This window comes from Opisthocomus hoazin, unplaced genomic scaffold, assembly GCF_030867145.1.
Source record: "Opisthocomus hoazin isolate bOpiHoa1 unplaced genomic scaffold, bOpiHoa1.hap1 HAP1_SCAFFOLD_15, whole genome shotgun sequence".
In the NCBI taxonomy this organism is placed as follows: Eukaryota; Metazoa; Chordata; class Aves; order Opisthocomiformes; family Opisthocomidae; genus Opisthocomus; species Opisthocomus hoazin.
In genome coordinates, this window is record NW_027448722.1 from 1331823 (window position 1) to 1347144 (window position 15322).

Genomic DNA, 15322 nt, shown 5'->3' on the forward strand with positions numbered 1-15322 from the left:
GTGCATAGACCCTGCTTGGAAGAACAGCTTAGGGCAGCCCGGGCTGCACATCCACCTTCCCAACCCTGCAGTCTTCCCTGGGAGAAGGCAGCTGTCATGGCCTGTCCCTCTGAGGGTGCAGCAGGCAGTCCCTGCTTTGCAGCACATCCTCACCTCCTACAACAGAGAAACTGTGATATTCCTCATGGTGGATCCCATAGGCGGGGAGTTGTGCCAGCTTGAGGAGATCTTTCCACAAAGTGCAGACACATTGTCCTTGATGCAGAGACTTACTGTGTGAAAGGCTGAAAAGATTTCTCTCCCCCTCTGAGCTCTCGGCATCCTCTCACCCCACGCTGTCTTTAACCTCTCTCTGCCTCACTCCTCTCTCCTCACTGCCTGCAGGCAGTGCCCTCAGCCCTGCTGTGCTTTGCACAGGAGCTGCTCCTGGACAGAGCTGTCTCTCTGCAGCTCTGCCTGCTGCCATGAGCTCCCTCCACCCCAGGAGCCCAGCCCAGCTCAGCAGCAGAGGACCAGCCCAAGGCACTACTTTCTCTACCGTCTCTGTTCTCCCTTGAGATGTCTTTTGGTCTCCAGGACAACTTGCTGTGAAACAAGCTGAAGCATCACTGATGTTGCCTCCCTCAGCTGGGGAGAGACACTTGGTTTTGACAGTGGCATTTCTGCTCTCAGAGAAAGGGTTAGAAACAAAAATCTTCTTTCCTTGTCTCATCGTCACAAAGGAAAACCAGAATGTGACAGGGAGTGATCTCCTTTACCCCTGCTGAAGGAAGGGATACAGCCTGGTCATTCAAGGCATCTCATCCTTGGTTTGAAGTCCTAGAAGAGGACTCAGGTCTCTCTCATGCTCACCACAAAACCCACAGGAGGTGGGATTTCTCTTGTGTCATTCAGATGGGCACCAGCCTGCATGGCAGCTCCTTGTCTCAGCTCCCTGCTAATTCTTGGAGATAGAGGGCAGGAGGAAGATGTGCAGACACAGACACCTGGTGACATGTTTGATTCCAGAGGTGACCATGCCTGCTGGTAACTGCAAGCTCCATTAGAGCCTTCCTTCCTAAGGTCAGCTTCACCTCCAACACAGGCCCTCAGGGCTGCAGAGACACAGCAGACAGCATACCCCTCTCCTGGCCTTGCCAAAAGCAGGGTTTGCTCTCTTGGTGGGCACCTCATTTCTCCTTTACATTGCCACCTGCCATCCCCTCCAGCATGTCTCTGCTCTGAAGCAAAGCCTTTGCACACACAAGGCCTTGGGCACTTGGTAGCAGGTTTCTTTCTGCAAGTCTGCTCTCAGCCCAGATGGGCCACAGCTGAGGTGCTGCAGCCCAGCCATGCACCAATGGCCTCGACCTCAGACACAGAGAGGAGGAGCTGGACCCCCCCAAGCTATCTCTTCATCCCACTTGGAGGGAAGAACAGCTGAGGAAATTTGGGACAGCTGACATGATTGGTGTGCTGTGATGGGTGAATACAGACAAGAAGGAGTGAGAGGACAGAAAGAGAGGTGTCCTCAGTGTGAAGGAGCTTCTTAGATGTGTGGAGCTCCTCTATGGGATGAACAATTTGGGTAAGCCCTTATGGGTCAGGTTCAGAGCAGAGTCTGGTAAGAGTGATGCTCTGGTGGGAGATAAAGAATGAATTAATGTCCCTTTGCTGACTTTAATCACCTTGGCATTCCCTGGAATGTGACCACAACAGCGTGCAATCAGTGCTGGAGGTGTCTGGAGGATCTTGGTCAAAACAAAGTTTGGGAGACTAATCTTTGTAGCTCAGCTGCCAGACTGATCAAAAATGGTGATGGTCATACGCATCTGCTACTCACACAGAAGGGAGAGCTGATCATGGATGTGAAATCCAGAGTCAGCCTTGGCTGTCGTAACCATGAAATAGTGGGGTGCCACTTCCCACAGGGAATGAGAACAGAAGACTGTAGATGTTAGACCTCAAATTGTTGTCCCAAAAGTGTGATTGTTTACCCGGTGTGCAGTAAGCCAAGATAAACTCAGAGCACAAATATTTTCTTTGTTGCAGGTATGCACAGATGTGGGTGCTAGGTGATAATTTCACAAAGCTAGCACACAGCTTAGCAGAGTCAAAAGGACTGTGTACTCTGGGATTCACAGAGGACCTGCATATGTCTGAACTTCCTGGGAATCCCCCAGGGCATTCCCCGCTCCTCATTTTTCCTGTTGGTCACTGCAAGGATGTTGTATCTCCATCCACCACAAGAGCCATGGGAGCTGTCCTGCCCCACCTCAGCTCTTATTCCACTGATGTCACAGCTCTGCAATGGCTCTTCATGCACCTTGGGCCATGGGCTTTGTTGTCCATTTGGGCTACAGCTCTTCAGTTTTGGCACTAGGGACAGGGTAGATTTTCATGTGGAAACCTGGTACCCAAAGATGTGACCCCTTGTGTGAAAGGCTTTTCTCCACAGCAGAGGCATGCTGCAGTGGATGGCAGATGGCAACACAATGATGAATGATGGTTCCACAACAAGAACAAAAGCTGCAGTCCCCAAAGGCCAGAGAGAAACAGGCCTGGGCTGGGCAGCCCTGGCAGGGGAGGGGCAGCATCTGGGGCCTTGTCGTGGAGGCTGGTGGGGAGCCCCTTTGGCCAACTGAAATGATAGAAGATGATCATATTTAGGACAACTCAACCTGTACCTACGAAGTAGGCTTAGGGCAGTTGATGGAGGTGTTCATCTGATGAAACTGAGCCATGTGCCACGGGGGGAGCTCAGTCTGTCAATCTCTTCTCCATCAGCTGTATTTCCTGCATCTCCGCTAAGTGGAACCGAAGGTTTCCCCATGGACATCCCTACACTGCCTAACCTATTCCAGGGCAGCTGCCCAACTTCATGGCCAACTCCAGGCCTGTAGTGCTCCCTCAGATGCCAAAGCTGCCCAGCACCACTGGAGTGTACAGCTGGCTGGACAGTGCAGGACCTGCAGGACAGCTACTCCCCCTGAGAGCTGGTCCATAAAAGACACCCCAGGGCATCTCAGGGAGATTTGGGGCATGTGAGCAAGGGTCAGACTGCCAGCCCTGCAGTGAGACAAGGTCTGTCCAATGTCTTTCCAGCAGATGCAGGTGGTGCATAAATCTGAGGAAGATCACAGCAAGGTCTCCACTTGTGTGCCAACACTTTGAAATGCTGCTGATCCTTCTTACTCTCATCCTTTATTCACCCTCCTGATGATACAATCAAGGAACATGGGTATTAGAGATTGATCACTGGAGAGAGTCCAGAGGAAGACTACGAGGATGAGGAGGGGACTGGAGCATCTCTCCTATGAGGAGAGACTGAGGGAGCTGGGCTTGTTCAGCCTGAAGAAGAGAAGCCTGAGAGGGGACCTAATATACTCTTCTAAATTTCTGCAGGGTGGGTGTCAGGAGGATGGGGTCAGACTCTTTTCTGTGGTGCCCAGTGACAGGACAAGGGGCAGTGGGCACAAACTGAAGCACAGGAAGTTCCAGCTGAACACGAGGAAGAACTTTTTCCCTCTGAGGGGGACGGAGCCCAGGAACAGGCTGCCCAGGGAGGTTGTGGAGTCTCCTTCTCTGGAGATATTCAAGACCCGCCTGGAGGCGGTCCTGCGCAGCTTGCTGTAGGCGACCCTGCTTCAGCAGGGAGTTGGACTGAGTGATCCACAGACGTCCCTTCCAACTCCTACCATTCTGTGATTCTGTGATTCAGTGATTGTAGAGGAGACTGATTATGACTATAGAATAGAATAAAATCATAAAAATAGACCATAGATTCATTTGTGTGAATACAGGTGTGTTAGGAAACCATACGACCATGGAATGCTCCACTCAGTTGTCCCCTGTATAGGCCTTATCATGGTTGGGTTAATAACCAACTGACCTAGCATAAGAGAAGAATAAGGTGTAGCAAGATGAATGTCATAGGTCAATAGGTTACGTTTTAGAAATAGGACTAAGTTTAACAGAACATCTTGAAGTCTCTCGAAGTCTTTCTCAGGATTGTACCAAACAGAATTCACAGAAGAAGATGAAGGACAGATGACAACCCCGAGACGACCCTGAAACCGAGCAGGACCTGCAACCAGCGAGGGAGAATTCCACAAAGACAGAAGAATAGAGAGAACTTAAGAAAAGATATACTTAAAGAAACAGAATGGTTGCTTAGAAACTTATGAAGATTCTAGACTTGGTGTAATCGGTTTAATAAATGTATATAAACTGGTCTAATGAGTTGAGCTTTGCCACTCACTGAGGTGATGACCCAGCTCTGAGTTGAGAACAAAGCAACACCTAATATAACGTATTACAACTGCCTCAACTAAGAAAAAAAGGAGGGTCATTGTCATAGGTGATTCCCTTCTGAGGGGAACAGAGGGCCCGATCTGCCGACCGGACCCATCCCACAGGGAAGTCTGCTGCCTCCCTGGGGCCCGGGTTAGGGATGTTGCGAAGAAACTCCCTGGTCTGGTGCAGCCTTCTGATTACTACCCCCTCTTGGTAATGCAGGTTGGCGGAGACGAGGTAGCAGAAAGAAGTGCCAAGGCCATCAAAAGGGACTTCAGGGCACTGGGGCGACTGGTTGAGGGATCAGGGGCGCAGGTGGTGTTTTCCTCCATCCCATCAGTGGCAGGGGACAGCACTGAAAGGGGCAGGAAAACTCACCTGGTTAACAGGTGGCTCAGGGACTGGTGCCATCGGTCAAATTTTGGCTTTTTTGATCATGGGGAGGTATACACAGCACCGGGCCTGCTGGCAACAAGTGGAGTTCAGCTATCACAAAGGGGGAAAAGAATTCTTGGCCACGAGCTGGCGGGGCTCATTGAGAGGGCTTTAAACTAGGTTTGAAGGGGGAAGGGGATATTGCCCAGCTCACTAGGGATGAGCCTAGGCTTAGAGTGCCAAGGCCAGGGGTGAGATTGACAGCCCAGCTCAAGTGTGTTTACACCAATGCACGTAGTATGGCCAATAAACAGGAGGAGCTGGAAGCCATTATACAGCAGGACGGCTACGACTTGGTCGCCATCACAGAAACGTGGTGGGACAACTCGCATGACTGGCATGCTGTCATAGATGGCTACAGACTCTTTAGGAAAGACAGGTCAACAAGGAGAGGTGGGGGAGTTGCTCTATATGTGAGGCAGCAACTGGAATGCATTGAGCTTGGCCTGGGGGCAAGTGAAGAAGGAGTTGAAAGCTTGTGGGTTAGAATTAAGGGACAGGCTCACACGGGTGACATTACGGTGGGTGTATACTACAGGCCACCCGACCAGGAGGAGGAGGTTGATGAAGCCTTCTACAGGCAGCTGCAAGCAGCCTCACAGTCACAGGCTCTGGTTCTCATGGGGGACTTCAACCACCCTGACATCAGCTGGGAAGACCATACAGCTAGGCAGGTGCAATCCAGGAGGTTCCTACAGAGCATCGATGATAACTTTCTGATGCAAGTGGTGGAGGAACCAACAAGGAAAGGCGCGCTGCTGGACCTTGTGTTAACAAACAAGGAGGGACTGGTGGAGGACGTGAAGGTTGGAGGTAGACTCGGCTGCAGTGACCATGAAATGGTCGAGTTCAGGATCCTGCGTGGAGGAAGCAGGGCGATAAGCAGGATCAAAACCCTGGACCTCAGGAGGGCTGACTTTGGCCTCTTCAAGGAGCTACTGGGAGGAATCCCGTGGGCCAGGGCTCTCGAAGGCAGGGGGGTCCATGAGTGCTGGTCGCTTTTTAAACAACACTTCTTCCATGCACAGGAGCAATGCATCCCCCTGAGAAAGAAATTTAGCAAAGGAGGAAGGAGACCTGCATGGTTAAACAAGGAGCTTCTAGCGGAGATCAGGCAGAAGAGAAAGGTGCATGGCATGTGGAAAGAGGGACAGGCCACTTGGGAAGAGTACAGAAACGTAGTGAGAGCATGCAGGGATGCGACGAGGAAGGCCAAGGCTCACCTGGAATTGAAGCTGGCAAGGGATGTCAAAAACAACAAGAAGGGCTTCTTCAACTACATCAGCAGCAAAAGAAAGGCTAGGGACAATGTGGGGCCGCTGCTGAATGAGGCGGGTGTCCTGGTGACGGAGGATGCGGAGAAGGCAGAGCTAATGAATGCCTTCTTTGCTTCAGTCTTCAGTGCTAAGACTGGCCCTCAGGAATCCCAGGCCCCGGAGGTAAGAGAGGAAGCCTACAGAGAGGACGACTTTCCCTTGGTCGAGGAGGACTGTGTGAGGGATCGCTTAAGCGATCTGGATGTCCACAAATCCATGGGCCCCGATGGAATGCACCCACGAGTGCTGAGGGAGCTGGCGGATGTCATTGCTGAGCCACTCTCCATCATCTTTGAGAGGTCCTGGAGGACAGGAGAGGTGCCCGAGGACTGGAGAAAGGCCAATGTCACTCCAATCTTCAAAAAGGGCAAGAAGGAGGACCCAGGGAACTACAGGCCGGTCAGCCTCACCTCCATCCCGGGAAAGGTGATGGAGCAGCTTATCCTGGAGGCCATCATGAAGCAAGTGGAAGAAAAGAAGGTTATCAGGAGTAGTCAGCATGGATTCACCAAGGGGAAATCATGCCTGACCAATCTGATAGCTTTCTACGATGACATGACTGGCTGGGTAGACGAAGGGAGAGCTGTGGATGTTATCTACCTTGACTTCAGCAAGGCTTTCGACACAGTCTCCCATGATATCCTCCTGGGGAAGCTGAGGAAGTGTGGGCTGGATGAGTGGTCAGTGAAGTGGATAGAGAACTGGCTGAATGGCAGAACTCAGAGGGTTGTCATCAGCGGCGCTGAGTCTAGTTGGAGGCTGGTGACAAGTGGTGTCCCTCAGGGGTCAGTACTGGGCCCAGTCTTGTTTAACTTCTTCATCAACGACCTGGATGAAGAGTTAGAATGTACCCTCAGCAAGTTTGCTGACGACACCAAACTGGGAGGTGTGGTAGACACACCGGAAGGCTGTGCTGCCATTCAGCGTGACCTGGATAGGCTGGAGAGCTGGGCAGAGAGGAACCTGATGAGGTTCAACAAGGGCAAGTGCAGGGTCCTGCACCTGGGGAGGAACAACCTCATGCACCAGTACAGGCTTGGGGTGGACCTGCTGGAGAGCAGCTCTGCGGAGAGGGACCTGGGTGTCCTGGTGGACGACAGGTTAACTATGAGCCAGCAGTGTGCCCTGGCTGCCAAGAAGGCCAATGGGATCCTGGGGTGCATCAAGAAGAGTGTGGCCAGCAGGACGAGGGAGGTTCTCCTTCCCCTCTACACTGCCCTGGTGAGGCCTCATCTGGAGTACTGTGTCCAGTTCTGGGCTCCCCAGTTCAAGAAGGATGAAGAGCTACTGGAGAGAGTCCAGCGGAGGGCTACAAGGATGGTGAGGGGACTGGAGCATCTCCCCTACGAGGAGAGGTTGAGGGAACTGGGCTTGTTCAGCCTGAAGAAGAGAAGGCTGCGAGGGGACCTTATAAATGCCTACAAATATCTGAAGGGTGGGTGTCAGGAGGATGGGGCCAAGCTCTTTTCAGTGGTGCCCAGTGACAGGACAAGGGGTAATGGGCACAAACTGAGGCACAGGAAGTTCCGTCTGAACATGAGGAGGAACTTCTTCTCTCTGAGGGTGACGGAGCACTGGAACAGGCTGCCCAGGGAGGTTGTGGAGTCTCCTTCTCTGGAGATATTCAAGACCCGCCTGGACAAGGTCCTGTGCAGCCTGCTGTAGGTGACCCTGCTTCGGCGGGGGGGTTGGACTAGATGACCCACAGAGGTCCCTTCCAACCCCTACTATTCTGTGATTCTGTGATTCTGTGATAACCCAGTCATGGTACAGTAAAATAGTTAACAAGGGGAATGATTTTCACAGTCTACCTGAATCACACCATGTCCATAGTCATACACTTTCTCAGCAGCACCTTGTCCTGCCTGGAGATCAGCTTGACCTCCTCCACAGACGCGCATGGACTGCAGAGACACCATGGGCAGCAAAGCCCTCTCCTGTCAGGACTGCAAAGGCCGGCCCAGTTTCTCTCTTGCCTTGGGAAGCATGTGATTTTCTCACCTTGTGGGCACCTCATTTTGTGCTTGTGTTGCCAGCTGCTGTCCACTCCATGTCTCTGGTGTGAATGGAAGCCTCTACTTGCACAGGGTCTTGGGTTCAAGATCAGTGGCAGGCTTGAGCTTAGCGCTTGCACCACAGCTGAGGTGCAACACCTCAAAAATGTATCAGTGCCCTCAGCCTGGGGCAGAGACAGGAGAAGCTGAAGCCCTGTGTGCTGTCACAGAGCTCCAACATTGATGCAGTACCTGCTGAGGTGTGTGGGACAATGTGGTGGTTTAAGCCCAGATGGCAACTCAGCCCCGAGCAGCCGCTCGCTCATTCTCCCCTGAAGGGACAGGGGAGAGAATCAGAAGGGTAAAAGTGAGAAAACTCATGGGTTGAGATCAAGACATTTTAATAGGTAAAGGAAAAGACACAAGCGCAACTAAAACGAAACAAGGATTTCCTTCACTACTTCCCATAGGCAGGTGTTCAGCCATCTCCAGGTAAGCACAACTCCATCACATGTAAAGGTTACGTGGGAAGACAAAAGCCAGAACTCTGAATGTCCTCCACCTTCCTTCTTCTTACCCTAGGTTTATATGCTGAGCATGATGACATCTGGTATGGAATATTGCCTTGGTCAGTTGGGGTCAGATGTCCCCTGCCAACTTTGTGTGCACTTCCCGCCTACTCGCTGGAGAGGTGGTGTGAGAAACAGAGGAGGCCTTATCCCTGTGTAAGCATTGCTCAGCAGTAACTGCAACATCCTGGTATTGTCAACATGGTTTTCAACACAAATCCAAAACACAGCCCTTTACTAGCTGCTGTGAAGAAGAACTGACTCTATCCTGGCCAAAACCAGCACAGCAAGTCAGAAAGCTTGAGGTGCTGTAACGGATGGATACAGACTCGAAGGAGACAGTGGGGAAGATGTCAGGATGCCCTCAATGTAGGAGCTGCCTGCATGAACAGAGATCCTCTAAGGGTTGGGCAGCAGACAGAGATCTTTTGGGTGAGGGTCAGCGGATAGGCCAGTTAAGGAGACATCATGTTAGGAGACAAATACCTGGAATCACATAAGGAAGAGGAGAAAGGCTTATTTTACCAATTCCAGATGATTGACCCCACATCACCCTTGGGGACTTTAATTGCCCCGACCTCATGGGAAGGGGAAAGTGCAGGGTGCCATCAGCCCCAGAAGTTTCTGCCGGTTCTTGGGGCCAGCTTCTTAGCGCAGCTTGCAGATGTGTCAACACAGGCGACGCTCTCCTGGACGTGGTATTTGCAGACAGACAGAAGTGGATCAGGGATGTGAAATCCAGTGCCAGGCTGACCTGAGCTATGCTGTGGGCATACTGGTGCCCAGCCACAGCCATGGGTATAGCCAGGCCTGGCCGTGGACCTTGCTGGTTTTGACTCGCAGACTGACTTCCCAGCTTGGTCCTTTATGGGCGCCCAATGGCACAGAACCCTGTCCCTCCAAGTGCCGGACTCCAGGCAACACACAAAGTTCCAGCAAAGCCATTCGACTGCAGTGCTTGTACAGCCAGGCCCTGGAGGTGCTCAGCATGCAAGAGCCAAAGGGGGGCAGATGGAGGGGAAACCCTTGAATGCTTCAAACAATCAAGTTTTGTAGCAAAACTGGCTTCATAAAGTCATAAAATCAGCGAGTGGTTTGGGTTGGAATGGACTTTAAAGAGTATCTCATTCCAACTTCCCTGCCATGGGCAGGGATACCTGCCACTAGACCAGGTTGCTCAAAGCCCCATCCAACCTGGCCTTGAACACTGCCAGCAGAGAGGGGGCAGCCACAGCTTCTCTGGGCAACCTGTGCCAGGGCCTCATCATGATCATAGGAAAGAATTTCTTACTAAAATTTAATCTCAGTCAACCCTATTTTAGTTTAAAGCCATTAGCCCTTGTCCTGTCACTGCATGCCTTTGTAAAAAGTCCCTCTCCAGGTTTCTTGCAGGCCCCTTCAGGCACTGGAAGGCTGCTTTAAGGTCTCCCCGCAGCCTTCTCTTCTCCAGACTGAACAGCCCGAACTGTCTCAGCCTTTCCTCACAGCAGAGGCTTTCCAGGCCTCCGACCATTGCTATGGTCTCCTCTGGCCCCACTCCAACAGCTCTGGGTCTGTCCTGTGTTGAGGACTCCGGACCTGAATGCAGAACTCCAAGGGAGGTCTCACTAGAGTGGAGCAGAGGGGCGAAATCCCCTCCCTTGACCTGCTGCCCACGCTGCTGAGGATTCAGCCCAGGATAGGGTTGGGCTTCTGGGCTACGAGCACCCATTGGGGCGTCATGTAAAGCTTCTCATCAATCCAGAAACTGAAGTCTGTCTCCTCAGGGCTGCTCTCAACCCATTCTCCACCGTGCCTTTAGTTGTGCTTGGGATTGCCCTGACCCATGTACAGGACCTTGCACTTGGCCTTGTCGAACTTCATGTTGTTTGCAGAGGCTCACCTCTCAAGCCTGTCCAGTTCCCTCTGGGTGGCATCCCTTCCCTGCACCATGTCGACCTCACCACACATCTTGGTGTCGTTGGCAAACTTGCTGAGGGTCCACTCAATCCAACCTTCTGTGTTGCCAACAAAGATGTTTTCCTCTCCAGGGCACTTTCCTGGGAATATTCTTGAGAACATCACTAGAAGCAGCCCGAAGCCTTCAGGCCCTGCCTTGAGGAGATCCCATTTCATGATGGAAATGCTGTTATGTGTGTCACCTCTGTCACAGGGGTGCCCAGTGCTTGTCCCTGCCTGCTGTCACAGGCCTGCCACACCGCAGCACTGTGGCAGAGCTGCCAGAGCACTCAGGAATTACAGTCACACAAGGGCTCAGCAGGACTTCATGAGGGCGGAAAGACTGCAGTTCAGGAAAGACCAAGAGCTGGTGCTCCCTGGCACTGCTGCTGTGCTGGGACTCTCTTCCCCTCTACCTCCAGAGGTGCCCCTGAAGGTCTAGAGAAAGCTTTGAAGGCAGGATCTTAGACAAACAAGTGGCTGCAGCAGTCTTCATATTCTTGAAGCACACCGAGAGCATGGCTCCTCTTTTACACAGTCTCTGGGTCACAGAAGCCAAGCAGATACTGACATAGCAGTGGGAGGAAAAATGGCGATTCCTTGCAGGGAATATTATCACAACCAAAAAATCCCAAAACCCAAACCAAACAAACAACCAAAGACAGCCTGGTCCTGCAGTGCTTTACAATGTGAGCGATATGCAGAAGAAGGTGGGAAGTGTATTGTTACTTAAGAACATCCAGTCACCAGTTTCTGCACAGCGTCCTTGAGCTCCTGGTTCCTCATGCTGTAGATAAGGGGGTTCACTGCTGGGGGTACCACTGTGTATAGAACAGCCACCACTAGATCAAGCAATGGGAACGATATGGAGGGGGACTTCAGGTAGGCAAACAATAGAGTACCTATGAAGAGGGAGACCACGGCCAGGTGAGGGAGACATGTGGAAAAGGCTTTGTGCCGTCCCTGCTCAGAGGGGATCCTCAGCACGGCCCTGAAGATCTGCACATAGGACAGCACGATGAGAACAAAACACCCAAAAACTAAAGAAACACTGACTACAAGCAGCCCGCCTTCCCTGAGGTAGGAGTGTGAGCAGGAGAGCTTGAGGATCTGGGGGATTTCACAGAAGAAGTGGTCCACAGCATTGCCCTTGCAGAGGGGTATGGAAAATGTATTGGCAGTGTGCAGGAGAGCATTGAGAAAGCCACTGCCCCAGGTAGCTGCTGCCATGTGGACACAAGCTCTGCTGCCCAGGAGGGTCTCGTAGTGCAGGGGTTTGCAGATGGCAACGTAGCGGTCATAGGCCATAACAGTAAGAAGACAATGCTCTGCTCCAACAAAGAAGATAGACAGAAAGAGCTGGGCAGCACATCCAGTGAAGGAAATGGCCCTGGTGTTCCACAGGGAATTGGTCATAGATTTGAGGACAGTAGTGGAGATGGAGCCCAGGTCGAGGAGGGAGAGGTTGAGGAGGAAGAAATACATGGGAGTGTGGAGGCGGTGGTCACAGGCTATGACAGTGATGATGAGGCCATTGCTGAGGAGGGTAGCCAGGTAGATGGCCAGGAAGAACCAGAAGTGCAAGAGCTGCAGCTCCCTCTTGTCTGCAAATTCCAGGAGGACGAACTCGGTGATGGAGCTGCCATTAGGCATTTGCTCTCTCTGGGAAAATATTCCTGTCCAAGGAGGAAAAAACAGTGGGAATTTAGGGGATACGTCTCTGAGCCTTTTCTTGCAGACTTTCCCCCTGCTACGCCCCCCCCACCCCCCTTTCTTTCTTTAGGATACTTTCTTTAAGCTCAGTGGCCATAGCTCTGGTTGGTGCTGGCTGAATGTGCCATGAGGAAAAGGACCTTTGTGCACTGGCTGCCAAGGATTCAGCCATGCTGTGCAGCACTGGGGTTCGTGGGCATGGTGGGGGTAAGGGGACATCCTGGTGTTCGACTTTGGCCTTTGAAACTGCTCCTGACTCAAAAGGGCTTTTCAACACCTGCACTCCCAGTGCTAAGAAATGAGGAAGGCAAAGTCAGGCTGAGTCCTTTGGGATTTTCAGAGTTGCCCCCAACGCACCTGGGCAGTGTTCTGGGATGTCAGAAACCCTCAGCATTTCTGTTGCACTCAGGGAGAACAGGGCTGCCCAGCTGCTCTGGGCTTACACTATTCTGAGATTGAGAGTGATCGCACTCCCATGTTATCCTGAAAAGCCACCAGACACAGCTGAAGAGCAGCAGGATACACAGCAGACTACTAAACATCTCACCCTTACTCAAGGTCTCAGCACCCCACTTCTAGTCAAGGACACATGCGGCTCATTTCACCAACCCAAGAGCATTTCCTCAGTTGGGCGTAGCATCTCTGCGCTGCTTCATGGGGCTTTTCAGATAACACAATTGTGTTATTAGAAAGATATGCATTCTTGAGTCCTGCTCATAGCTTTGAAGAACACCTCAGGAAGATAGCCATGTGTCCTAGTGATGGATTCTGACTATGGGAAATCTAGCTTGTTCTCTGGGCCCACAGACTTCACTGTCCTATGTACCACAGCTTAGAGAAGACTGGCGCACCTCATTCCCATGGACACGCCTACCTGGGAGGACCCACACAATCAGTGTCTGACTCTGCAGCTGAAACTCCCATCCCCAGAGAGCCTGATGGAGCGAACATGGGTACTACTTCAGTAACACAGACAAGTGGAGCAGGAAGGAGAAATACATTGAGGTTCGAGATGAAAGAGGCAGAGGCAGCCAGGCACTCAGGACACTGCTACCCTCACCCAGTTGCACACATTGCCAGGTCGTTCTGCTCTCAGTCCCTGAGATCCTCAGAGGGAACAGGGCAAGTAACTTGAGAGCTTGATAGTCACCCCTTCTTTGACCTTCCCCTTCACATATCAACAGGAAAATATCCTGGGGAGATCTGGATCTGTGAGATTCCCTGACCCCATGTAGCTGTTTCTTGATAGCAGAAGGACCCTGCCCTGCCTTACTGGGGTTTTCTGTTCCACACACAGCTTCTCCTCGCAGTAACCTGGGGAGCTCCTTGGGCAGGCTGAGTGCTGACCCTGGCAGGCAGCAGAGTCCCTGCCCCAGCACAGAGCCTCATGTTTGTGCAGAGACCCTGTTCTGCAGGACAATTTCGGGCAGCCCGGGCTGCACATCCACCTTCATAGCCCTGCAGCCGTCCTTGCGAGAAGGGAACTGACTTACCCTCTACCTGTCGTGGTGCAGCAGGCAAGTCCTTCTTTGCAGCACATTCTCACCTACAGCAAGAGAAAAACTGTGATATTCCTCAAGGTCCATCCCGTAGGCTGGGGGGTGTGACAGCTTTAGTAGATCTTTTCATAAAGTGCAGATATGTTGCCCTTCACGTGGAGACTTACCGTGCCAATGACTGAAAAAATCTTTCTCTCAGTGAGCTCTCAGCATCCTCACACCCCAGACTGCCTTTAACCTCTCTGCCTCACTCCTCTCCCCTCTGTGCCTGCAGGCAGTGCCAGCAGCCCTGCTGTGCTTTGCAGAGGAGCTGCTTCTGGGCAGAGCTGTCTCTTTGAAGTGTTTCCCTGTTGCCATGAGCTCCCTCCATCCCAGGAGCCCAGCTCAGATCAACAGCACAAGACCGCCCAATGTGTCTCTGGTTCTGCCCTCTCTGGGCTCCCTCGAGGTGTCCCTGGGGTTCCAGGGGAACCTGCTGTGAAACAGGATGAAGTCATCACTCATGTTCCCTCCCTCTGTTAGGGAGAAACACTTCTGTTCTACAGTGTCATAACTTTATTGGAAAAAGAGTAAGAAACAAAAGTCATCTTTCCTTGATCCATCATTAGACAAGACAACCAGAGAGTGACAGGGAGAGATCTCCTTTACCCCTGATGAGGGAAGGGTTTAAGCCTATTCATCTGAGACATCTCGTCCTTGATCTGAAGTCCTGGAGCTAGAAGAGGACTCAGCTCACTCTCATGCACACCACAAACCCACAGGAGGCGGGATTCCTCTTGCCTCAGTTCAGATGGGCACCAAAAAGGCTTCTGCATGGGAGCTCCTTGTCTCAGCTCCCTTCATTATTAATAAACATGGAGGGCAGGAGGAAGAACTTTAGACACAGATACCTGGTGACAGGATTGATTTCGAAGGTGACGAAGATGCTTGCAGGCAACTGCAAGCTCTATTGGAGCAGTTCATAGAGACACAGCAGTGTCTGAGGGCACCTTCCTGGAGGCTGGTGGGAAATGCCTTCGGTCAACTTCAATGACAGAAAGTGCCCACATTCAAGAGAACTGAACCTGCAAATATTTATATATGTCCAGGGCTGTTGATCGATGTAATCAGCTTGACCATATGGAGTCCTGCGGCACAGGGAGAGGCAGGTCTCTTTCTTCCTATTCTCCATCAGCTGTATTGTCCGCATAGCCTTAATAGTATGATGCGATTTGTCTCATGTGCATCCCCTCATTGCCTAACCTCATTCAGGGCAGCTGAATCCTCATATATTTTACATTTACAGACATCTATGACTACTGAAGGTGCTAGGGCTCTCCAGGAAAACAGCATGAACCTGACATGCACAGCACAGGTCCTATGCGGGAACCCCATCCCCACTCAGACTCGCTGTGTGACAGGCACCACCCAGGGCATCTCACACAGATTTGGTGCCTTTGGGCAGTGATGGAATCCCACCACTGCAGTGACACAAGTTCTGTCCCTTCTCTGTCCAGTGGATGAACAGCAGAGCGTGAACAGCAAACACTTCACAGCAGGGTCTTCACTTGAGGGCATTCCCTCTCAAACTCTGCTTGTTGTTC

At 51.9% G+C, this 15322-nt stretch overlaps 1 protein-coding gene across 1 annotated transcript; it reads right to left on the reverse strand.

The window, feature by feature from the left end:
• Positions 1-9044: 9044 nt before the first annotated feature.
• LOC142359056 (olfactory receptor 14I1-like) lies at positions 9045-12180 on the reverse strand. The gene is made up of 2 exons (XM_075411904.1): positions 11879-12180; positions 9045-9075 (listed from the first exon to the last, which is right to left on the reverse strand). The coding sequence occupies exons 1-2, from the start codon at positions 12178-12180 to the stop codon at positions 9045-9047; spliced, it is 333 nt and encodes a 110-aa protein (XP_075268019.1).
• Between the last annotated feature and the right edge of the window lie 3142 nt (positions 12181-15322).

Bases quoted from the DNA above. Each gene is read 5' to 3' on its own strand.
- LOC142359056 (XM_075411904.1), bottom strand. From the start codon at position 12,180: ATGCCTAATGGCAGCTCCATCACCGAGTTCGTCCTCCTGGAATTTGCA. The intron at 9,076-11,878 runs GTCTATCTTCTT...ATGTGATTCCAG, and splicing joins TGTGCTGCCCAGCTCTTTCT to GTATTTGTCTCCTAACATGA.